The 25,324-nt window shown below is 44.9% G+C and overlaps 1 protein-coding gene across 1 annotated transcript in view; it reads right to left on the bottom strand.

Moving 5' to 3' along the window:
* Window positions 1-1,833: 1,833 nt before the first annotated feature.
* Window positions 1,834-25,324, bottom strand: part of ACTR1B (actin related protein 1B) — a 78,301-nt gene continuing 54,810 nt past the window's right edge. Inside the window, exons 10-11 of the mRNA XM_078666938.1 lie at window positions 6,180-6,220; window positions 1,834-5,787 (exon numbers count right to left, since the gene is read on the bottom strand). Of these exons, the coding sequence (XP_078523064.1) occupies window positions 5,685-5,787; window positions 6,180-6,220 (144 nt within the window). The 3' untranslated portion in view covers window positions 1,834-5,684. The remainder of the gene's footprint in view (window positions 5,788-6,179; window positions 6,221-25,324) is intronic.

Here is a 25,324-nt window from a genome sequence, read left to right as displayed (position 1 = left end):
GTTCAAATGTGTCTAATAGAAAATCTTCCTCTGCCTCATCAGAATGCATAGTGACCCCATGGTAAATGGCAGCTCTGTTCAATAAGTGCCCACAACCAATGTTATCCTCTGGGGGAGAAGGTTTTGATGGGTATGACTGTGGGTCAGGAATATCTGGTGTATCTTGTGGGTTTGGGTGCTCCCAGTCTGTATCATCTATAGGGAATGGGAAAGTCTCATCTGTGTCAATCCCTCTTCCTAAACTATACTCATCATCATTTTGAGGTGAGTGTGAGGATAAAGGAGGAGAATGTGAAGGAGACATCTGTGGTGAATTGTTAAGAGGAGCAGGAGATGAAGGAGAAGGAAGTATAGGTGAAGAAGGGTGCATAGGGGATGTGGCAGAGTCCTTCTTGGCAGGAACCACAGGTGTGGGTGGTTCATCTGCCTTCCTTTTCTTGTGTGGTGTAGTGGACACATGACCTGTTTTTGGGTCAATGTAGATTTTCTTTTGCAGAGGATCTGGCTGGAAAAGTTCTTCTCCTTGTGGATCCTTTGTCGGTGCCAATTTTTTCGGTACCGGACGAGGTTGCTGTTTGTCTTTAGCCTTAGGAGTGTCCTTTAGCATAGTTTTCGGCACCGAAGGTGTTGTTTTCGGTGTCGTAGGCTGTTTCGAGGGCTTTTACGAGTCGGAATCAGGCCTTGTCTGTTTCGGCACCAAAGATGGTGTCTTCGGAGTGGAAGCTGGTCTCGTCGGCTTCGAGACGTCGGACGCTGGCTTCGTACCCTTGTCTTTAGAAGTCGACGGTTTCTGAGCCGAGACTTCTTTCGGTTTCGGTGCCGAGGGAGCTGGTGGGATCGTCACATGCGGCTTTGCTCGGTACCGAGCTACCGGAAGGCTTAGTTATTTTCTTCGGTGCCAGGCTCGATGGCGGGGCTGTCGAAGTGGTTTTTCTGTCGCGACTGGGCCCAGGAGGCAGAGTGCTGACCTTTGCCTTCGGTCTGGGTGCTGTGTGTCGTGCAGGGGCAGTAGTACTCATGTGCTGACCCAATGGTATGGAGTCATCTGAGTCGTCTGCCTCTGATACGATTTGGAGATCATCTGAATCTTCTTCAGAACGAACGGAACCTCCTCGTCGAAGATGTCCACGGGTTCCGGAGCTGATCTCTGCATGTCGTGTCGACGGGCCCTCCGATCTCTGATGGTTTTCTTGGATCGAAAGGACGCGCAGGCTGTACAGCTGGATTCGTCGTGTTCTGGCGATAAGCAGAGATTGCAGAGCTCATGGTGGTCGCTGCGTGGAAACTTTGCTCCACACCCGGGGCATTTCTTGAATGGCGTCCTTTCCATGAGGTGTAGGCCTCACGGCGTGGAAAGGCCCAATGGCCTGCGTCAACGAGTGGAATCGAGCTGATGGAGTCGAGACGATGTTAGTCGGTATCGAAATTAGTTTAGAGAGTTTTGGGAAGTTTTTTGCGCTTTGAAGTGCTGGGAAAGTGTATTTCTAGCCGGAGCGGAAATCTTTTATCCGAACCCAGTGGCGGAAAAAAACAATCTAAGGATGGAGCCGATGCCCATGCACACTATCGTCCAAGGGAGGAGTCACCTATCTCGTGACTGCAAAGACTTCTTCCAAGATGACAACAACATGCAATCATCCAAGCCCAACACCAGGTGGCGATCTAATGCTAAGTGTACAATCTGCAGCTCATATGCCTCGAACATAATATTTCCAGGCTTAAAAATGTTCCTTAGAAACCAATCAAAGTTGACCATTATGTTGCTACCCTCATCTTGGCAGTACAAGTAATTATATTCCAATTAGTCATTAGAGAGATACAGTCACACACAGCTTCAGTAATTTAGATTTATTATAATGAATTTACAAAAGAAAATACAAATAAAACGTCTTAAATTATTATACATTTCAGTAAAAGGGGCAGTTCGGATTCCTTTTAGTGTACTGTGGTATGTCACTGGTTTTAAATATAGGACTGCCCAGGGATTGAGATGCCCATCCCACTCCCCACTATAGTACTTCAATACGCTGTCATGAACTTGGGGTGATTTTTTTTAAATTTCAAATCAAGATGAATAAATACCCTCCTTGGTCTGAATTTGGCAGCATCAGTGAGGCAAAGGAGGAAATTGTGGGAAAGTAGTAGTTATGGGTCATGCATATGGTGTGGAGTACCCTAAAATTTCAAACATTTGCAAAAAGACAAATACAACAGGAGCTTGTTAAAAGGGAAACAAAGTATATTTCATCTATCCCATATGCCGTCCAATTTACAAAAAGATCAAAGGGGGAGCACATCAACCTAGTTAGTGAAAAGGATATCACACACAATTACTATTATCTACATCTGGGGTAAATTCTCTCCAAAAAGGCTATACTGTTTGACGGGTGGGGAGGTGGGGTGTAGGTTAACACAAAGGGAGAAAAAGAGCCTACACAGAGCGAATGAATAGTTACACAGATATAATAACTCAACTACATGTATTCTATAGGCTTCCGGAGATCAATGTGTAGGAACTGTGTGTTGCTATTTATTAAACTGTATCCCCTTTACATTTTATGCATCAAAAACTAAGCTAGAAGTGACCTGAGAGGCAGAGACTGGTGACTAGAGGAATAGGAATTAGTAGAAGAATAACTGTTTGTTCGGAGTTACACCAGCTTCCCATCATTGCCATCTTGTATGAATATATCATCAAGCAGAGACCACATGCATCAAGCAGTAGGTTGGTAATTAATGACTGACTGACCTAACAGAGTACCCAAGCTCTAATTGCCATGGGCAGTAGTAGAAATCATGAGGAGCGACCTATGTGTCTGCTCTAAAAGATTCTAACATTTTGGGAACCTCTTCAAATTTCTTTTAAGGTGTGGTTGTTCATCCATCCCCTATACCATCAGAAAAGTAGATGTCTATGGATGTGTTAACAAGGTACTCAGCAGCATAGATGGGGACTACGACAAACGAAATCTGTATGTGGGGGAATTTTTTTTTCAACTGTTGCAAAATAATACCTAGATCATACAAAATATGTGCTCCTTAAAAAGGAAGAAGAATTTCTTTACTTTCCTAGAGGAGCCGATATAGCTTCGACAGCAGGTCAGTGACTGGAAATCTGGCAACCAGGTTTGACTGAAACAAACTGTCTTCCTAAAGAAAGATGGAGCCTCCTATGTGCTGCAATCTTTGTACAACAGTGGCTCAATGGAAGAGAAGACAAAACTATGAACATCTCTGACCAGCAGATGAAGATGACAATCACCAGGGTACCAAGCACAACCACAACACAGAGGCTTAGCATTTAAATATTTTAAGTGGTCAACCGAAGGGAGGCCACCTAAAGCAAAAGATTCCCAAGGAGACAATAGTGTTAATTTTCAAGTCATATGGGGCATGGAGAATTCTGTTAGACTTGACTGCACATTTTCCCTTAAGACTGACAGTGAGAATGGAGAGGGAAGCTAAGGCCAGCTCTCAAAATTCTATTGCCAGCCAGCTAAGGGGGTGGATAAAACCTCTTCTGCAAAACCAAGACAAAATTATATTGAGCTCCATCATGCTGCCATAAGCATTTTAACAGTGGGTCTTTTGCAGCCACACTACAAATATCCGTGGTTATCAAAGATGGGCCAAGAGGGAACGCCACACTGTTTTTAGAAACTCTAGGAATTACTTGTGATTGTGATAGGAGAGCTAAAAGGATGAAACAAATCACCTCTGAGAAGTATATCTAGTGGGCTCACCACAAAAGACTAATCATACGATTAGGGAGATGTGAAGCACTTTAATCAGTCTTTCCCATGGAACAGCTCAGTTGCAAGAGGCTGTTAACACCAGGAACCTCAACGTACTATTTACTAGTACTGTGATGAGCATGGAAATCAAACATTGTCTCTCAGGTCCTCTAGAAAGGATAAAACAATGTTGTATATTAACTTCCAAGGCAGGCAAGGTGCACAGAAATTTCTCAGAAGGTTGCAGGGAAGAGTTGAGCTGCCTACAGAAACTCAGTTCTTGGCGATACTGGGAAACCAAAAGAGACCTTGTAGAGAGAAGCACAAGTTGCCAAGCTTCCGGCTCACCATCACAAAACTATGTTCAGCACTGCTATCCTTCCTATAGAACGAAAGTAGGTTGGAAAAAGGAAGATTTAGGGTCAGAGGATACCAGGCATGTCTAGAATTCATGAGCAAAATGATTACTGAGATCTAGCAGAAGTCCAGTAGGCTTGAAGGCGCTGGAGCAGCTCTTCATTATAGATAAATCCCTTCCACCCCCAGGACAAGGTCACCTTTCTGACTGGCATAGCTTGTAGTCAGCCCTTCTCATTAGCCCTCCACCAGGCCTCTTGAATGCCGAATTCGAGTCCACTACAGTGTCTCTGTGTATCTTTAAAAGTGTCTCATTTGCTACTGTAAATGTATCTAGGAAATGCCATCTATGAAACAAGCACTGACAAGAGCTGGTGGACTGTCAACGCCACAAGTCGTTGCCAGAGGCATTACAATGGTCAGTAACCCTACATGAAAAAACACAACAGGACCTGGCCTCTAAGGCTGATGGAGCAAAAACAAAGATGCTGCACAAGTATTTGTCCTTGCATGGTAGCGATAGGAGCCGAATGAAAATTGTAAAACAAAGGGTGAGCAGCATACCCCGGACGGCCCGTTAGGTTTTTAAACTCCAAAGGTAGTGTTTGTCCCTATCCAAGATGTCACAACATTGGCACCTATTGAAAATGTGCAGGAGCCAAGCATAAGTGGTACTTGTACTAGGACACAGTCAGGGGCAGTAATAAGTGCAAACAGAAAGGGACAAATAAAGACAACAGAGAAATTGTGACACAGAAGTAACAAAAGTGATGGGGAGGGAAATAGGCAAGTGTAAAAAAGAGATATGGCAACGGAAGGAAAATGTGCTGAGAGAACTAGAACATTGGGGGAAGGGGATGGATGAAAGAAGTTATAATGGAAAATGAAACCGATAACAGAAAGGTGGTCAGACAACTGTAACAGAGGAAAATCAAAGGTGGTAACAGTAAGAAGAAAGTTATGACGAAGCAACAGAGACAGCATTTACAAAAACAAGATATAGAATGTGATAAGAGAAGTATCGGATGGCAGTAACAGATGAAAAGGGACAGAGACAAGATGAGACAGTGCTAAAAGATGAAAAAGGGGGAAAGATGTTCTATATTGCGAGGGGGGTGGAGGGGGGGGGGGGGTCAGTGAAGAAGCCCACAAAGGAAAAAGGAATGGCAAACTTGTGCTACAGGTGCAAAATAAATATGGATTTTGTCCACACCATTCCCTCATTCGGCCTCAGTGAATCGATATAACTCTGCCTGTACTAGTTTGTAGTATGTTTGGAAGCCCAGGCCATTGACACAACTGGGTTGAATACTGCAACTAGTGAGGAAATACACTCCATAAGTAGGTGCTGTCTAAGAGGCAGAAAGCATCTACTTGGGGCACTGCTTAAGACATGCAAGAACGTCTGGGCTGTCTTACATAAGAAGAAGGGAGAGAGCATAGAAGGTAAGTGCTTGCAGCTGCGAGTCATTACCATTTAAGCTTGCCAATGACAACAACTGTAGGATAGTACTACAGTGTGGGCATGTCCCAGAGTGAAGGGAGCGAGCCCCAGTATGAAAGGGGCAAGTTCCAGCTTGGAGGGCCTAACTATTAAAAGGTCTTCCGGTGGATGGCACGTGCTCCGTCTTCTTCATATTCTTTCTTTGACACCCACATCTTCTTAAATGTGTCCAGTGAGGCCAGGATGGAACCCCTGTGGGAAAAAGGAGCAGAAAGGAGTTAAGAGCGGGTAGGGCAGCTATGTTTCAGAGCTGGGAGGACAGTGGCAGGCAGCACTGCAGGGGTGCAAGAAATAGCTCAAATTCACCAAAGCAGGGGTAGGTCGGGCTGAGAAGGCAAGAGTCACTGCTGAAGGGGTAGTAAGTGCTTTAGTCAAAGGTTTCATAACAGCGTTAGTATGCACATCATTTGAGGGCAAAGCCAGTGTTCATGAGTCAGAGGGATCAATAAGGGAGTAAAAGTGCCAAAACAGAAGTAAAAATCACAACTGCTGAGGTGAGTGCACAATGCGATGCAGAGATCCCCCACCTTAGGTGCAGGTGCCAGTAAATAAAAAACAAAAAGGGAGAAAAAAAACGTGCTTACCCAATCCAAGTGGAGTACAACCTCTCCTGGGGAGCAGAAATCTGTAAGAAAGAAGAAAAATTCTGACTACATATTTGTTAAAGGGTCTGGCACAACAGTTGACAGAGCAGGCTTCAGAGCAAAGATCAGGAGAGGCAGCGCTGACCTGGAGACAGAGTGTGGTGCTTTCCTTATTTTTTATGTTTAAAACGCTTATTAAAGTAATCAATTGCACACACACAGAAACACATGCATTCAACTTCTTATGTAAGTAAAGTTTTAAACAAGCAGCCTGAACAAAAAGTCCAGTGCATGTGCTTGGAAAGGCTGTGATGCATCTTGCCATACCCAATTTTTTTCGAATGCTTGATAATTTTCTCACTTGATAATCTAAGAGTCCTATAAAGGTACTCCACATTTTGAATTTGCAGTTCAACAGTTCAGCTAGGCTCGCTGACAATGTGGATGGAGGGTAGGGGGTGATGGGGGCACCCAAAACATGCCCCTATTCTGAGTGGTTAGGGCATGATTAGTGGGATTCTAGTGCAGGAGTACAAACCTTTTTACCTGTAAACTTGTGGGCAAAATTGCCTAACAGTTCTCAACAGGAAAGGTCCAATTAGTGCACCATAATGGAGGTTGCTTACCTATTTGGGAAATTCATAGGTGGGCATGTGAGTGTTGTATGTGCATTTCTCACAGTAGAATAAGGAGCTGTGGTGTGCAGAGGGACACTGTACAGGGGAACAGAAGGAAGTGGGTCCTCTGCAGGCTGCCTTTGTCCTGGATGGACATGGCTACCCCCATCTGTGTGTGTTCTGTACACCCTAGCCCTGAAGTTGCATCTATCTGTTGGATAGGGTTACTTTCATAACAGCAACATTGAATGCACATGGTTTGATCATACCCATCACCTTCTGAAAGACCAATGTCCTTTCAGAATTAAAGAAAAAAACATTAATGCAATGTTTAGACAGCATGCACGGTCTTATCTTATCTATAAATGCTCTCCCCTAACTTAAACCCTTTTCTCATTTATACTCCTCAGTCACCATTACGCCCAGGGACTCATCCCTTTGATCAAGCTCCATTCAACCGAGACAGCAGTGTCTTTCTACTGTAAATGGATTTAAACATTCCACCAGTGTAGCCCACTGTTGTTGCGCCAACTCAGCCTTCCCTTCAATAATATCTCGACCTCTCTCCCCTTCCCCACTGCTGTCTACATGGAGTCACCAAAATAGTTGCCTTCCCCTACCCTCCGAGTCCTGTAACAACATGTTCCTCTCTCTCGAACATCACATAATCCCATCACAAGTCCCAAGTTATTTCCAGGATAGGATATGCATACTGTATTAACAAGTGTAGCTCAGTGCATCAATCTACCAAAGGCACATTCCTTATTCTACCCTGAGACAGCCTATGCAAAGACTGGATATGAGCCTTGACTAAATGCCATTAACACAATAACTGCACCGTATTACTACATCACATTGCAAATCACAGCACATCAAGCACCTACACCTCTATTGACTTTCAATGTTACTTTTAAACTAGTACTGATATTCCACTCTATACAATATTACCTATCAAAAGGAGTCCTTGCGGAACTCAATATTTCGGCAACAATAAACACATATGTGGGTGAATCAAAAACCAAACCAATCAAAGGTATGACAATATCCCTATTATCAAATGGACTCGAGGCAGAACGCAATATCTCAGCGACACTAAACAGGTACGTGGCTGAACCAAAAATCAAAACCAAACCAAAGGTATGATAAATCCCTGCAGTAAGCCAGTATTGAAACAAGGTTATCAGATTGTTTCTACTGGCCAAAGTGGCCAATTTATATGTGCTATTGTCTGAATTGGTGGATCGGTATGTTGACATGAAACTGGTTTAGTTGATTGATTGATCTCATAGTTAAACTCTTAAAGTGTGATACTGTAGAAGCTGCTCACCAGGAAAGCAACTCCATTTGCAGCCCTGGGCCAGCAAGACTAAGGGACTGATTTAGATTCCAGCAGACGGGATAATCGTCACTGTTGTTACGAGGTAACCTGCCAGTTGAAATATAAATCCCACAGGTTGTAATGAGATTTTTAGTTTGGCGGACGAGATATCCGTCACCGTTGTGACAGAGTAACCCATCTGTCAAGAGCTAGATCAGTCTCTAAGTCTCCCCAATATTAAGCTCTTTAAAGATCTTTATTGCCATTTATTTTTAAACTTGAATAACATTTATAAATCGTGGCTGGCAGGGCCCCACCCACACCGAATGAGTAGAGATGGCCAAAGACAGACTAGCACATGAGTGAGCTGCATCTCAGGAAAACAGACACCTGTCAGCCATTCAACCACCAGACACTCTGGGTTAAACCTGGTGCCAAAGGGGATGGGGATTGAAAACTGATGCCGGATGGGAAGAGACACGAAAGCTACACAGGGGCAACATTCTGCGAAGAAATGGGTATGTGACTGCCCTGCTTGGAAGATTGGTCCTGCATAGTTGGGGTTTATTTGTCTTATCTAATTCCTAAAACGGAATCTTAATGTAATGGACTACGATTTACTCTGTTTTAAGTTTCAATGTCAAGAGGTATGTTTGTTATCACCTTGAGGGCAAAGAGATACTGATAGGTAGGATTTATGCTCCCAATGTGGAACAAGAGCAGTACTGGGCCCGCCTCACTGGGGTATTAGCACTGCGGTACCGTGGCTTCTGGGGGGAGACTAGAATTGCACCCTAGACATTGGATTAGACAGATCTCCCCCCACACACTCCCCCGCACTGAAACAGACAGAGCTTTTAGGAAATGGGTTGCCCAGTGGTCATTGGTAGATGCGTGGAGAGCACAGAATACAAACATTAAGGTATATTCATTTTCCTCTGTCCCACACAACCTTAGGGTGTGACACAACAGATTCCTCTGCTCTGCGGCATTGCTCCCCCAAATACGGCACACTGACTACCTAGTCAGGGTTTTGTCCAATCATGATGCACATACCGTGATCCTTAGATGGAGGCCGCCACATCCCCCGGTACCCACGTGGAAATTGCCCCAAGAATGCCTCACGGATCAGGCGTTCTGCCATGCACACAGTGAACACATTCAGGAATATTTTGCATTCAACGCGAACACAGCCTCATCCAGATCAGTGGAATGGGATGCATTCAAGGTCGAGGCAAGGGGACACTGTATCCAACACATAGTGGGGGTTTGGCAGGTGCTAGAGAAGTCACTACGAACCGCGGAAATGCAATTAGCGGGCCTCACAAAAAAACTAGATACGGGGGAGGTCACCCCTGCGCAGGTGGCGCCTGCAAAAACAACATATGCGGAAACCGTGGACGACCTTCGTAAATACAATTTCAGAGCGTATGCTGCCCGAACACATAGAGAGGGAAACAGAGCAGGTACACTTCTCGCCTGGCTCGCGAGACAAGGCACGGACATGCTGCCCATCACAGCACTACAAGACACGGCCGGTACTATAAAACAATCACAAGTAGATATACTGCACATCTTTCACAACTATTACACAGACATCTATTGCACCAGCAACAGTTATCACACTTGACATTAACACAATTCCTCCACTCCACTCCCTTGCCCGGCATTCCGCGACGGAAGGTAAGACGCTAGACACAAAGATAAGCTCCTTGGATGTTACTCACGCTATCAGGACGTTGGTGCGCCGTAAAGCACCAGGAATGGGCGGGTTTCCCCTTGAATACTATTTTGCCTTTGCGGGTCAGTTGTCGCCACAACTCGTGCTCATGTATGACGATGCATTGAAGAGAGGCGAACTTCCCAGCTCGCTCAGAGAATCTACCCTGGTAACATTTCTCTAACCGAACAGAGACCCCACACTCCCGTCTTTGTATAGGCCCATAACTTTGCTCAATGCGGATTGTTAAATTTTAGGGAAAATTGTAGCGGACCGCTACATCCAAGTCCTCCCGCAATTGATACACCAAAATCAAAATGGCTTTCTTCCCAGGCGCAATGTGTCACAGAACATACGGAGACTCTTTCATGTACAGGATAGTGCACGGGACCACTTCCCACAGGCCGCATGCCTCATTTTAGACCTCCAGAAGGCCTTCGATACGCTCACGTGGCCCTATTTATTTGCAACCCTTCGTAAGATAGGCGTTGGCCTGACTCTAATGGCATACACGCAACTCCTTTATAGGGGCCTCACCACTAGGATGAAGGTAGGAAAGTACATTTTGGCCCCACTTGCGGTGGAACGGGGCACGAGGCAGGGGTGCCTCCTGTCCCCCCTGCTTATCACCCTGGCGGTGGAGCACATGGCCATTCGCCTACAGCAGGAGGGTGACGTCTTGGGTATCCCAATTGCAGACACGATCCATTGTGTATCATTATATGCGGACGACCTCCTGATCTATGAGCGAGACATCACGAGCGATCTGACGCCAATATGCACAATACTTCGCACCTTTGCAGAGATCTCCGGACACCAGGTGAATTGGAGAAAATCGACGATCTTTCCACTTAGTCCCCACCTTGCTCCATCAGAAATTACGATAGGACCTCAGACACTAGGTTGGAGTGCTGCGGCACCCCGATATCTAGGGGTGAGACTGTACCACTCACTTGAAGACCTCTATGAGAGGAACCACAGCAAAACCCTAGCGGGACTTCGTGCAGCAGTAGCCTTTTGGAAGACCCTGCCCTTGGCACCCATAGGCCGTGTAGCCTTGGCAAAGAGGATAATGGTCCCCAGGCTGCTGTATGCCTTTGCCAATCTCCCGGTGATACCACCCCGCGCCTTCTTTCAGGAGCTAGACACATTACTCACAACATTGATATGGGGGGGGGGGGGGGGGGGCAGATAGAGTGGCCTTACGAACCCTTTACTTGCCCACAACACAGGGGGGGGGGGGCGGCTCAACTCCAGTGGCTATCCCATTGGATGGCAGAACGCCATATAGAGGAGACATTTACTAATGAAGGTTGGATACCTCTCCCGGCCATCCAGAGACAATTGCTGCCGGGAACCAAGCCAAAGAGCACACATCCCTTACAAGTGTCAATAGCCCGCAAATGCATGCTATGCATACACCGAATGTCAAGGAGTATACCCCTATACTCCCCATTGCTCCCATTATTGGGATTCCCCAGAAAGAGAACTATTACACATCTGGAGCCCTCCGGGTATGGAGAGAGCATGAGGTGACAGAGATAGGGCATCTGTTTGAGGACGGGCAACTCAAAACAAATGCCCAAATGCAGGAAAGCTACGATCTTCCCCCGGGGCAATTCCTGGTGCACAGATGGCTTGTGGGCAGTGCGCAGAAAAGTTGGGATCTCACCGAGGTGGAACCGCCGACGCACCCAGTGCTCCACACAATCCTCCGTATGGGCAGAGGCAGACCCTTAGTTACCCAGCACTATAAGGCAATAAGGGAGCTAATAACGCCCCACTACAGGCCCTACGCCAGAAGTGGGAAGAGGAGATTGGGCGGGTACTTAAGGATAAGGAGTGGGAAAATGCCTTAGAGTACCCAAAGAAAGTATTGCGGAACGCACAATTCAAAAACATACAATTCAACATTCTGCACCTCGCCTACTTAACACCGCAAAAACTCCATCAATACTACCCAGACACTCCTTTTGTGTGCCACAGATGCCAAACACCCGAAGCAAACTTCAAACATATGTACCTGGGATTGTCCCGGGCTGCAGCCATATTGGGGTAGAATACACCGGGTTTTGGAGGAGACGGTCCACCTCATGCATATCACCTCGTGGGAGGCCTGTGCCCTAGGAATCTTCTGCAGGTGGAAGACAGAAAAGGTGCAGTGCCGCTTTGCATCCTTGGCCCTACTCCTGGCAAAACGGGGGATAGCCATGTACTGGAGGGCCCCGGCAGGACCCCCAGAGGCAGCCTGGATTGGAGGGGTTACAAAATGGAGGGCAGCAGAAGAGGCCATAATGAGAGACCAGGAGGTGAGGGGGATTCGGAAGCACCCCATCTCTATGGAGTGGGCGCAACTCTTATTCCAGTTTGTGCAAGAGCCGACACAAGACGATTCACCCAGGGACACACCAGCCCAGTCCCAAACCCCACCCCTATCCCCGATGGCATTACCACATACCATGGTGCAATCGCTGCGAGTCGATGAAAGACTGATCACGTCTCAAGAACCCACTTGATTAGCTCCCTGATCACCGCAGGGAACCAGGGCCCCCTTGTAGTTCTCCCTCCCCTCCTGACTTGGACACAGTAGACACGTCATGGACATACTAGCACCTACCACATAAATACCAATCACGCCATATCCCTTTTTCCAGGAAGCTCCCCGGGTTTCCCTCTCACCCCCTCCCATCCCCGTTCTTAGTTCACAGTTACATGTTCACTCTTTGGCACCATAGAGTAGGAGATTAAACGTTGGGAGTACACACATGGGCATTAAGCAATGCGGGACACCAGTGTGGAGTGGGAGCCTATATACCAACCCATACCACTGCTGAAACCCACTCAAGCAGGCAGCCAGCGTTAGCCACCCTACCACACCCCACACCAGATTCCTAACTGGATAACACTGTTGTACGATGTGATAGCTCTTGCTTGACATGGGTGTAATATAATGGACTGGCTGCTAAATAATATATCCATAATATTTGACTGCCTATATGTATATGATGTACCATCTAATTTGCACATGCATAATGTTGTACCATGGAGAATAAAACTCTCAATAAAAAAAAATTTAAACAAAAGAAAAATGAGGGCTTTTGGCAATGAAGATAGGCAATATCCTGTTGCCAGGCATTTTAAGGCATTTCATAGTAAGAAAAGTAGCCTTCTGCGATTCTGTGCTTTAAATAGAAGTCCAGAGTCAGAAAGAGGAGGCAACAGAGTAAGAGAACTCAGACGCCTGGAGTCCAAAATTATAATTAAGTTTGGAAACATATCTCCGATGGGACTGAATAAAGATGAAGAACTATCTGTCTATCTAGGCTAATAGTTACATCTAGGGAAGCTTTGTCCATTCTACAGTAATATTCCATTCATGTTTATCGTATGACTTGTTTGTTTTATTGATGGCATTACATTTTAGTGATTGCACCGTTTTTATTTTCGTAGGAGACGAAGATATCAGCGTGTCATGTTGAGGAATACAAAAGAGCTACAATACCTAATTAGCTTAAGATTGATACTGAAAAGAAGTTTTGAGTCAGAGCTTTTGTGATTTGTTCAAGCCCACTGGGGGAGGATCTATAATAATCAGGACATTTTGGAATGTGATATGAAACCTGGGCAAGACTATTATGAACCCAATTTCCATTCGCCCACTTGGGCGGAATTGTTAAATGCTATTTGGGCTGATATAGCAAATCAGTTAAATTGCCGATAGATATGTGATTTATATACACATTCAGGGCTCCACAAATTCACTCGACCGCTCGCATTTGCGAGTGAGATTGATTAAGGACGAGCTATTTTTAGGTCCTACTCGCCCTTTCTGGCGAGTAGGAATACAAACTTGACACTTGACCTCTGCCTCTGAAAGCAGAGGAAATGTGACAAGATAGGAAGATTTAAAGGCATCTTTATTGCTCACAAAGTAAATGAACAATAAAAATGCTTTTAAATCTTGTTAACTTGTCACATTTGCTCAGTTTTCAGAGTTTGAGGTCAAGTTCATTTAAGTTAGGGCGAGGAGATTTTGTAGTTTACTAGACCTGCAGGTCTAGAGCATTTTTTATGATTTGTCGAGCCCTGACATTTGTTGAACAAGTGAAATCATGTGTAATTCACTCTAAAAAACGTTCAGTTTAAGTGATTATAGTGGCTCAAATTCAATCCTTTATATGAGGTTACCACTTCAAAATGGATGCCATTTTTCCTTTCTGTGATTGCGCATTGGGATATGTAGTCCTACTTCTATTTTGTATGTGCACTATATGTAAATGATTGTTACAAACAGTCTGTGACCCGTGATCAAGGTGCAGCTGCACCGAAACGCGTTGGGTGTTTGTTTGCCACATGTTTGATTAAATAACTATACGCTTTATGGGAAAAAGAAAAAGAAAAAAAAAAGGTATGTTTTTTATCATGAGATATACCATAGGATTGTCCAACAGTACTCTTAGAACAGATCACAAATTCACCCAGTATTGCTCATATATGCCTTAGAATGTGGTCACAAGAACCCAGAAGCACTTCACAATAACACAGCTTGTTACAGATCACATTAGGTAGCATTATGTAGAAACAGTACAAGCATGCTATATAGTTGGGTGTCTAGGTTCTCACAACAGATCTGCCCTTCAGGACACATCAGTCACTATTTCACAAAAGCATGCATCAAGGCAGAAGGCTGAACATAAACACCAAGGCCTGAATATGCAATTAAAAGGAATTAAGACATCCAAAAGCATTCACTATCAGCTACTTATAATACACACCGTAGTCCGATAGCGGGCATGCATAGCCCCAGATGAACAAATAAGTAACTTGGTATGACCCACTCCAGTGATACATATGAAAGCTGACAGAGCAGCTATAGAGTAATTTTCACAAAAACCTTTCTACCATAACTGCCTCTTTTGATACTGTGCCATGCTATATCTTGATTTCATTACAAGACAAGGAGGCTACAGTATGCATTAATCCTTTTAATGCAACTCACAACAGCCGCTTACATCATAAAGGAATAATAAAGAACTAAATGACATCACGCCAACAATATAAGCCATGAGCAGGAGTAGAGCTGCCTCTTTTGAATGCGGCTCACAACAGATAAGTTGACCCTATTCTCTCTAACCATTGTTTTTGTTTATTGACCGATAATTTATTGTACTTGATATAACTTTGTACAGTACTATTTCTCCTTAATATACCTATACTGTATTATTGTGCCTATCTTGATTAACTCACCAACCCCTAACTTCCAATATATGGTTGTCGATTCTCCCCACCCTCCGTTCCCCTTTCCTCACCGTTAGGAGTTCGTGTAGGGATTTCTCTGTTCTGATGCGACCTCGGCGCGATGCCGACTTTTCGTGTGCTTTCAAATTTTAACATTTATACCTTATGTTAAGGATTATCCCCCTTTACCCTCGCTGTAAATTAACTTAGATTAATTTAAAGTTTTATTCGATTTTAAAACAAAGCCTTCTCTCTTTTTTCGTTACCGGGCTCCCGCGATATACACAGCGCGAGCCCGTCTCTTCAGCTTCGAGGAATGAACCTCGGCAGCGGCGGCGCAACGCCCCCTACCTCCTAAGGGCCATTCCTCCACCATAATGGATCAGCCGGCTCGAGCACGTCGGTTGCCCTCCGAGCCTTGTACCGACTGCGATTTTACCGTCTGCCATCAGCTATTCCCGAATCGTCTTTCTCCTCACTAGTTTTTATGGGCATTCCTTACCCAAAACCTACTAATTTTAACATATTTCATTAGAAAGAAACTTTAGCACGGAGAGTAGGCTTAGCATTACTTCTGTTAATCATAAAAAATATTAAAAAAAAAAAAAGAAAGGTCCTATTTATCTATAATTATTCATTTAGCTTAGGATATTTATTAAGACATATTAATAAGGGATCTATAACCTATTTATAAGAACAACATTATTAACCATAAATGTAAGGTTCTTTAGTATTAAAACATATTTAATTTACATTATAAAAAAAAAATAACTCTTAACACCTCAGCTTATATAATTTTACTTACCTGCCATGTCTGATTTAGAATCAGACGACGCTGTGGCAAGCTCGCCCAATCAAAACAGCGACGCCTTTAAGTCTTTCCTTCAAAGGGAAATGAGGTCCTGCATGTTAGACACATTGCGTGAGGTCATGTCTAATAAAAGGTCCCTTTTACTTGATGACAACACTTCCGATCCGGAAGTTGAACACTCTAAGGCTAATAAAAAAACTAAACATTGCCTGAGCACTGATGGAGGTCGCGTTACCTCTAATGAGATAGGAGGTCCAAGCACCTCAAAAGGCATGGGAGGCCAAAGCGCCCCAAAAGGTAAGGTTGCCCCTCGCGGCACGCATGGTTTGGGTGCCCCTAGTGGCACGAATTTGGCAAGCGCCCTCGGTGGCGCAACTATTATCAGTGCTCGTGTCGATCCCAGCTCGGATGAAGACGAGTTCTTCGACGATCCGGACGACGAATTCGTCCTGGATCTTGATGAGCAAGACACTGATGAGTGGGACCTTAACACTTTCTCAGAAGCGGATTCCTCCCCCTCCTCGAAGGATGCGATCCTCAACCCTCTTGGTGAGGAAATGTTCTCCCCAAAAAACTTCTCCCATCCTAACAGTAAAAAGTGGTATCCACACGATCACGTAGCTAAATTCGTGACCAAGTGGCTAAGAAACTCCCTAGAAAGAGAATCGCGTAACACCATGAGGTCCGAGTGTCCTCGTCCATTCATAGAGGGTAAAGTCTGTCAGACTCCTAACTTAGACTCCGGCCTGATTAAGTTCTTGTTTAAATTAGGCAAAGTCCTCAGAAAAGGCCTGGAAAGGGCTCTTAAAGCCTGTCAAGATTGTCTTCTTGACCTACTAGGCGCCCTTACTAGGATCCTCGACCTTGCTGAAGAATCGCATATTTCTAACACACCCTTGGATATAAACCTAATAAAGGGTTGGAGCCAAGGGGGCCATAGTACTCCTTGGAAATGCTAATTCCTCCCTCAATATTGAAAGGAGGAAATCTGTGCTTATTAGAATCAACCCCAAACTCGGGGATCTTGCAGAAAAAGAGCCATCTTGTAAACCAAACGGCCTCCTCTTCGGAGAGGACATGATTAAAACTCTTGGCAAATACGTCGCAACATTTACAGCTTTGGACAAAGCCCAAAATAATATGAAACGTGTTTTTGGTCAGGCCGGTGGAAGAGGCCGTTCTTCCGGCCGAGGGAATTTCCGGCCCTTCACTTACGGAAGAGGAAGAGGTTCATCCGGTTGAGGTAGAGGCTTCTCCCCCTCCAACACCAGACAGTACTTCCCACAGAGAGGAAGAGGTTCACGCGGAAGAGGCTTCCCCACTCGTGGTGCTTCCAACAACACCACCTCAAGTAAGTGCTTTTCTTTCTTCTCCCCCTCCAAAGGTCGGGGGCAGGCTCAAACATTTCATCCACGTCTGGGAATCTTTGACTCAAGACCCGTGGGTTCTCGAAACTGTTCAGGGTTTCAAAATAGACTTCACAGAGATTCCTTTCTAGTCTACCACTCCCAATCCTCTGGTTCTTTCCTCAGAACATCTAGAGATCGTCAAAGAAGAGGTTTCTTCTATGTTAAAGAAGGGCGCAATAATAGAGGTTCCTTGGTCTCAAAGGAATTTTGTAAGCACCCTTTTCCTAGTCGAAAAGAAAGACAAGGGTTAGCGCCCAGTAATAAACAAGTACCTCGTATACCGTCATTTCAAGATGGAAGGTATCCATCTGCTCAGGGACCTTCTACTCAAAGGAGATTTCCTAGTCAAATTGGACTTGAAATATGCCTATTTTACCATACCCATGGCAATAGAACATCAGCCTTTTCTCCAATTCATTTGGGACAATCGCCTGTTTCAGTTTCAGGCCCTCCCTTTCGGTCTTTCATCCGCCCCTTGGTGTTTCACCAAAATTATGAGAATGATAGTCTCCATCCTAAGAACCAAGGGTATTCGTCTCATCATCTATTTAGACGATATTCTGATAATGTCCCAATCTCACTCACAGATTTTAGAAGATCTACAAACCTCCATGAACCTCATAGAAAGCCTTGGGTTTATTATAAACAGAGAAAAATCCATCCTTTTACCCTCCAAATCTCTGGAGTTCCTTGGCTTCACTGTGGACACCTCCAGGTGTCTCCTCTTACTTCCCAAAAAGAAGATTGCTAAAATTCGGAAAGAGATCAGATTTGTCCTCAAACATCAGTCTCTATCCCTCAGAGAGTTGGCCAGACTTCTTGGTCTTCTTTCTTCCTCGGTCCAAGCTATCTTCCCTGGTCCCCTGAACTACCGTGCTCTTCAGAGAGTGAAAGCAAAAGCTCTCAGATCTGGACTTTGGTACGGAGACCAAGTTTCTCTGGACGAAGAAGCCAGACTGGAACTTTCTTGGTGGCTGGACAATTTGGACGCCTGGAACGGAAGAGCTATCTTTGGTTCAACTCCAGACTTCGTTCTAGAGTCAGACGCCAGCCTTCATGGCTGGGGTGCTCGTCTCCTCGACCAGGACACTGGTGGTGTTTGGACCCCTTCGCACCATATACATTTCTTAGAAATCACGGCCGGGCTCTATGCATTGATGAGCTTCAGACAATCTCTTCAGGGCAGATCCGTTCTCTTGAAGATGGACAACGTTTCCGCAGTCTCATATCAACCGTCTCGGCGGTACGAAATCTACCGACCTATCAGATCTGGCCAAGAAACTCTGGATGTTCTGTCTAGAACACAAGATATCCCTGAGGGCAGAGTACCTCCTCGGGAAATCCAATTTCACAGCGGATTGGAACTCGAGATTCCTAGTAGATTTCAGCAACTGGAAACTCAATCCGACCATTTTCAATTCTCTGGCTCACTATTTGGGGCCTTTCGATGTAGACCTTTTTGCAAGCCGTTTTTCTTTCCAACTCCCACAATATTTCAGCTGGATGCCAGACCCGGGTGCTCTCGCTGTCAACGCTTTCCTCCAACATTGGGCTCCTCTCCGTCCCTACGCCTTTCCCCCCTTTGCTATGATCCAAAGGGTCCTACAGAAAGTCAGACAGGAACAGTGCTCTCTGATCCCGATTACCCCTTTCTGGCCATCTCAAGCATGGTTTCCCACAGCTCTGGAACTTTCTTGCGACGTTCCCCTCCTGATTCCAGCTTCTCAAGGACTCCTTCTAAACGCAGACGGGGAAGACCACCACCTGGTTCTTTCAGGGAACCTGAACCTTCTTGCCTGGAAAGTGTCAGGCAATCTAACCAATTGTCTGGACTTTCGTCATCTGCTCTCACACTCCTCGGTGAATCTTGGGCACCTGGAACACACTACAGATATAATAGCATCTCGAAAAAATGGTCTAGTTGGTGCTTGGAAAGGGACTTGGATCCTGTGGAGGCTCCTATCGTTAATGTAGTCAATTTCCTAGTGGAACTTTTTGACAGAGGTCTCTCCTATAGATCTATTAACTGTTATAGATCTGCCATTTCCACAGGTCACTCTATTGTCAATGGTAAGACGGTAGGTAAGAATGTTATTATTAGTAGAGTCCTTAAGAGTATCAGACTTAAAAGACCCCCTAGGCCTAAATATCAATCCGTTTGGGATGTTAAACTATTGCTTGACCTTTTTTGCTCCTGGCCTGATAACTCCCTTCTTAACAGAAAATGTCTTTCAATTAAACTTGCCTCTCTCTTATGTCTGGTTTCTTGTCGCAGAGTATCCGACGTTAAGGCCCTAGATATCTCTTATAGGAATTATGACGTTTGGTGTTAAATTTGAAATTTATAGAAGAACTAAAACTATGTCTGATTTCATTTTCTACCCTCGTTTTGATCTTTGCAAAAAGCTTTGTGTAATTGATTGCATGAAGGAATATGACTCAAGAATGAATGACCTTCGTCCTCCTGGTGCAAATCAACTTCTGGTTTCCTATGTCAAACCCTTTAAACCCATCTCTTCCTGCTCTATTGCTAGATGGGTTAAGCTGGCTATGAACTTTGCTGGTATTGATCTCTCTAAATTTTAAGCTCATTCTCTAAGAAGTGCTATGGCCAGCAAATCTTTCTGGTCTGGTGGTAAGTTGGATGTTATCCTTAAGTGTGCAGATTGGTCTAATGCTTCTACCTTTGCGCATCACTACTGCAAACCAATTGAACATGGCTCTGATGCTGTTATTCATGGCTACCAACATGCATAATGTAGCCTCCTTGTCTTGTAATGAAATTGCGATTCTCCTATTAACATGACCAGAGAATCTGGATTTCATTAAAGACACGGAGGCTAACATTATCCCCCCTTTCCCTCCCTTGCAGGGCCGGACTGGGAACTGAAAGCAGCCCTGGCAAATTTTTCCAGACCAGCCCCCGTCCGGCCCGTAGCGAGCGAGCGCGCAAGTCCGACCGCTACTAGCGGGGTTTGGGTTCTCCCCCCCCCCCCCCCCCAAGATAATTTGGGAAAAAGACAGACCAAAATGGTGAATTTTACAGCACATTTTTCATTACATATTCAATTGTATCAACTTTCAAAGCACAGTAAATAGTAGATGATGACCCTAAAGAGCACCAGGTTACCCACCAAGTCATATGTACCCATAGATTTTCTTTTAGAGAGCACCAAAAATAGACACAGGTATTGAACCAGAGAGAACAAAGTAAAAGTGAGACCAGCCCCCCCCCCCCATGGTGTGTAGCGAGCAAGCGCAGTAAGCAACCACTACTAGGGCGAGTTTAGGGGTTTCTGCCATAAGGGTGCACTCACTGAATAGTTCTTGAAAAGTAAGTGTCTGAATTTCTCAGTTCATTGTGGAAAAAAGGTCCATAATAATAATAATTTTTAAAAAAGTAACAGAAGACCAGTTAGGTTTCCCCTGAGTGAGGCAATGTACGTTTTGCCAAATAGTTTTGCTATGTATGTATTCTCTAATGAGTTTTGGAAAAGGCCCGAGTGATGCTTTAGCCGAAATATAGCGAAGGCTCTCTGCCTCCCCCTGCCCCCTACTCACCACATGCCCTCGAGGTCCTCCTGGATTCCAGGTTTATGCATGTAGCATGTTTCGACCTCTGAGGGGTGGTGATGGCTCATGGCTGGCTAAGTTACATGGAGGATCGGGGTCCGGGATAGCCGCTCCCCGAGTCATCAATCTGAGCCTTCCTGGCCTAGAGCGTGAGGCCTGCCACCACCTCGCTCCGCCCCTGCTCACAAAAAAAAAAAACACTACGCTGCGGAACCGGGCCTGGGCCTAGCCCTGCTGCCCCTTGCCCCTTTAGGACCCTTTTGCTTTTAATTCATTTCTCTGGCCCGGTCGCAACTTCCCCATACAGTGCCGCACAGCACCCACCACCCAGTGGTCAAAGTGGGGGAAAAAAGTAGGGGAGCTGTGGACGGACAATCAGAGGGCGGGAATAACCCGTGGATTGGGTCAGTGGGCGGAGTCAGAGGTGTGGCAGAAAGAGAAAAATATCCCAATATTTAGTATTTGTTTCCCATTTCCCTAACCGCTTACAGCTTATTACGTTTTTTAATTTAACCAATGGATACACATGATTTAAGGTTTAATATTAGTTATTGACATTAAAATACATTCACAAAGTGGGATACGTTTCCAATCATAGAATGTCCCAAATATCCTTAAAAGTGGAATTGCAAGCCTTTTGTCTCCCACCCATGGAGTTTCTGTCATCAGAACTTCTCCTTTTTTTTCCACAAGAGCAGTTCAAACATGAATGGCAAAATATCCTAGTTTGCAAATGTTTTCCACATAATTATGGCTCTGTCATATTTGCCACATAATACATCATCAGCTGCATAATCAGACGGGTTTAACTAATAAATTGTTTATACCTCAAACGTATCAAAAGTTACTAAGAAATGTGACTTGTGCTGCTGTGAAGTGGAGGGCCCCATGAAAAGATTAACTGGTCACCTTTCTCACTGCTGCAGTTGTATGTTCCATTGGTACTAATAAGTAAAAAATCTTTGCAGAGGCTGTTAGCATGTGTAAAAATGTCAAACTAATAAAGTATCAGAATATTTACAGCACCACTTATACCCATGTAGGGTGTCAGAGCGCTTTACATCACACATATTGCACAGAGACAATCAATCATACGTGCATAAATCACTGTATAGGAAATGTTACATAAGAAAAAGGACTACAAGGTGTAGGAGTCACATGACAACCATACTTGTAAACAGCATAGCTTGATAGTGATTGGTCTGGAGAAACGCAAACTCAGAATTTAAAACGTAATACCATGGTTGGAGGTTCTCCTGAATAATCAGAATTGATTTCTACCCAAATGAACCCTTTTTTGTAACATTAGTATAATCAAAGACTGGGGAAAACAACATAATCTAATTTATCCCTTGCAGTTTGCATGCAGCTCTTACATGACAGTTAATAGCTCGCTGTTCTATGTTAGGATTTTAACTTATTAACTGCAAGTAACAATAGGGCTCTCTGGCAAAAGAGGGAACCCACTGATCCATTTACATTATGAAAAAACAACAATTGATGAACAGAATGCAGAACAAGTCATGCATTCACCCATGTACAGAGATCTGGGCCTAAATCCATTTTTTTTGCTCACAATGCCATTCCAGTTTGAACCCAACCATATGCAAATCAGTCTTGACCCTGTGCCCTGTGTCCAGCCCGAACTGCCAGGCCAGGTCCTCCCTGAACTGGAAACAAGCATCCTAGGACCAGTTTCATTTGTTGCAGTTACACTATTTACATTATGTGCACTTTGTGATCTGTATGGTACATGTTCTTAGCAGCAGGCACATTAACCCTCTTTCCATGAGTCAAAACATCCACTAGACTGAACACCTTCTGTCTCCACTAAGAACATGAATCACTGGAGTTATCATGACATTTTTATTGTTGCCGAAAATTGTTGGAGGCCAGGAAGGAGGCAGCAAGTACTTTTAAAACCATGTTATAATTGCAAACACAACGCTCCACTTGAAGTCAGTGCCAGCCGCGGTCCGTGCATGTAAGAGCAGTGGGTGGTGGGGCCGAGTAAAGAGGGATTTTGAGGGATAGTGCAGAGGGAAAATTAATTATTTATTTCATTTTCCCTCTGCATCATCCCTCGAAATCCCCCCTTACTTGGCCCCTCTGCCCCACTGCTGTTACCTGCACTGACCGCGGCTGGGCAGCGCCTGGTGCGGTCACACTGCCCTAGAGCCACCCTGCTCAAGGGTCCTGTGACTTCAGTGACAAAGTCACTTTCACTCTATGGTGTGCTGCTTCATAGGCCTGCCTGCAAGACTGAAGGTGAACTTCAGAATGAAGTGTGGCGGACAGGCCTTCTAGGTTAACCCACGCTTGCCACTGCTAGGGTGCTAAGGCACCAGGGCTTCTAAGTTCTTGTGCAGCCTTCTAAGGTCTAGCATGGGAATGTGCTCTCTCAGGAGAGTGGTCTGGTGGACTGGTCATGAAGGCTGAACCTGGTTCTCCAGTTCCAAATTCAGGAGCTCTGACCGTAGTGCCCCCTCCTCTCCCCCACTGAATACCATACTGCCCACTGAGAGAAACTTGCACTGCACTGACCCGCTATAGACACCTGGATGTGACTCAATTCAAATCACGCACTAGACAAGAGCAATATTCTGCACATTCTAGAAAAAGCAAACACTCATAGGGAATAAAAGATTAAGTAAAGCATGTGAAATGTAAGCAGGAAACAACATGGTTACCTTTTTCTTTTTACAATCAATATTCAGAAATTAGTGAGTGCTTTTGCCTGAAAAGTTAAGGCCCTGACTACAGGGCATAGAAGGGACCCATTTCAATGCCCATTGCTTATATCCTACAAAACATAAGATGTATGGTTTAAAAAGACCATGTTTGTGAACACAAAGCCGCTATACATATTTTGTTTTCCAATTCACCCATCAAGCAGGTATTTTAGTACCTCCAGGAATAGTGCACTTTCCCACTCAGGGTAAGCAATGGCGAGAGATAAGACAACAAAAGTAGCCTGAGTGTTGCAGTGTCCCTGAAATCACATCCTGCTAATAAATGAGCTGGCCTTGTATACAGCAATAGCAGTGAAACTGTAAAGACATTTAACGAGACAATGGGATACAGACGATCCCGACTCACCTGTCTGGAGATAGACCACCTCCAGAAGTCTTCAGGAGCATCAGCAACTTTAACATGCGAACCCTCCTCAAAATGGCCTCTTCCAGTCTAGGAGCAGTAGCAGCAATCTGGGGCTTTGAAGAGTGGTATGCTTTCTGCTAATCTCAACGAAGTTGATTGCTGTTACTATTATTAACCTGTTTATTTTATATAATGCAAAGCAGTAGGCAGTGTGCCTGTCTTTAAAATGTTGCCAGGATTCTGCTAATTTTACCATCTGCATTACTGGCCCTAAAGTTATGTTTGTGCCCTGCTGCCCGTCTGGCTATGTTTGTCGTGTGTAGATGCCTTTGAACGTGCAAGTAATCCAAACTGAGGTCATAAAACAGCAAGAAATCTTACTGCACTGATGCTAACAAACATTCACTACTAAAAGATCCCATAAGACTGAACAGCATTCATAAACCCTTCGGAGTCCAGTTGTGCTGCTTAGCTGGCTGTCACTGTGCTCATAACTGCACTACTGAAAAACGTATGCCACCCGCTGCAGTCCACCTGAATACATTGAACAGAACAGGTGCTTAATAATAGCCCTTACCACTGTGCAACAACAAGCACAAATGTCCAGCAAAAGACATTAAACAAAACACCGTGCATAAAATCCACATAGCAAAAATATGCCAAGTAGTAGGCTACCACTGTGCTCGTAACAACACTTCCCACCATGATATAACTTATGCAAATGCGCAACAGTCACGCTTGTAAAGGCCCAGATAAGCAATGAGACCCACTGTAAACGTTACTAATGAATGCCACACAGAAAGCAAGAATGCACAGATCTGTCAACGCAGAAGATGCATATGCAATTGTTGAAGCACTTCCGCCTTAAACATACACCAACAGCGTAATACATACCCACCTAACCAACAGAAGGGCCTGGACACGGTACCCTAACACACAATCACACCCCGGTCCAGCCCATGGCCTAGGACCAACCCTGTGGGAAGGCGTCCGGCTGCCAAAAGCTCTAAGACGCACAACCATGCTAGAATGTGCCCTATACAAAAATCACTTTCACAACATGACATTTGCACAAGATAGCGGCCCGCGTGGCACAGTGTACTGCCACTGGGCGGCTTGGCGCCAACGGCATCGGCACTTATGCACTCCTGCAGGGGTTTGGAGTCCCACCGGCTGTTCTAACTCCAGCCAACCTCCTCTAGGCGCTTTGCTTTCTCTTCGCTCTACTCCCCACACTACTATTTGCAAGGATTTTAGGGCACGCTGGAACACATGCACTGAATCGTCTGGTTGAGATTCTGGCACAAAGGTTGGTGATGAAACACAGCGTGCATAAGCCCTGTTGTGGAGTACGTTCTTA

Source organism: Lissotriton helveticus, chromosome 11, assembly GCF_964261635.1.
Source record: "Lissotriton helveticus chromosome 11, aLisHel1.1, whole genome shotgun sequence".
NCBI lineage: Eukaryota > Metazoa > Chordata > Amphibia > Caudata > Salamandridae > Lissotriton > Lissotriton helveticus.
This window is presented reverse-complemented; position numbering and strand designations above follow the sequence as displayed.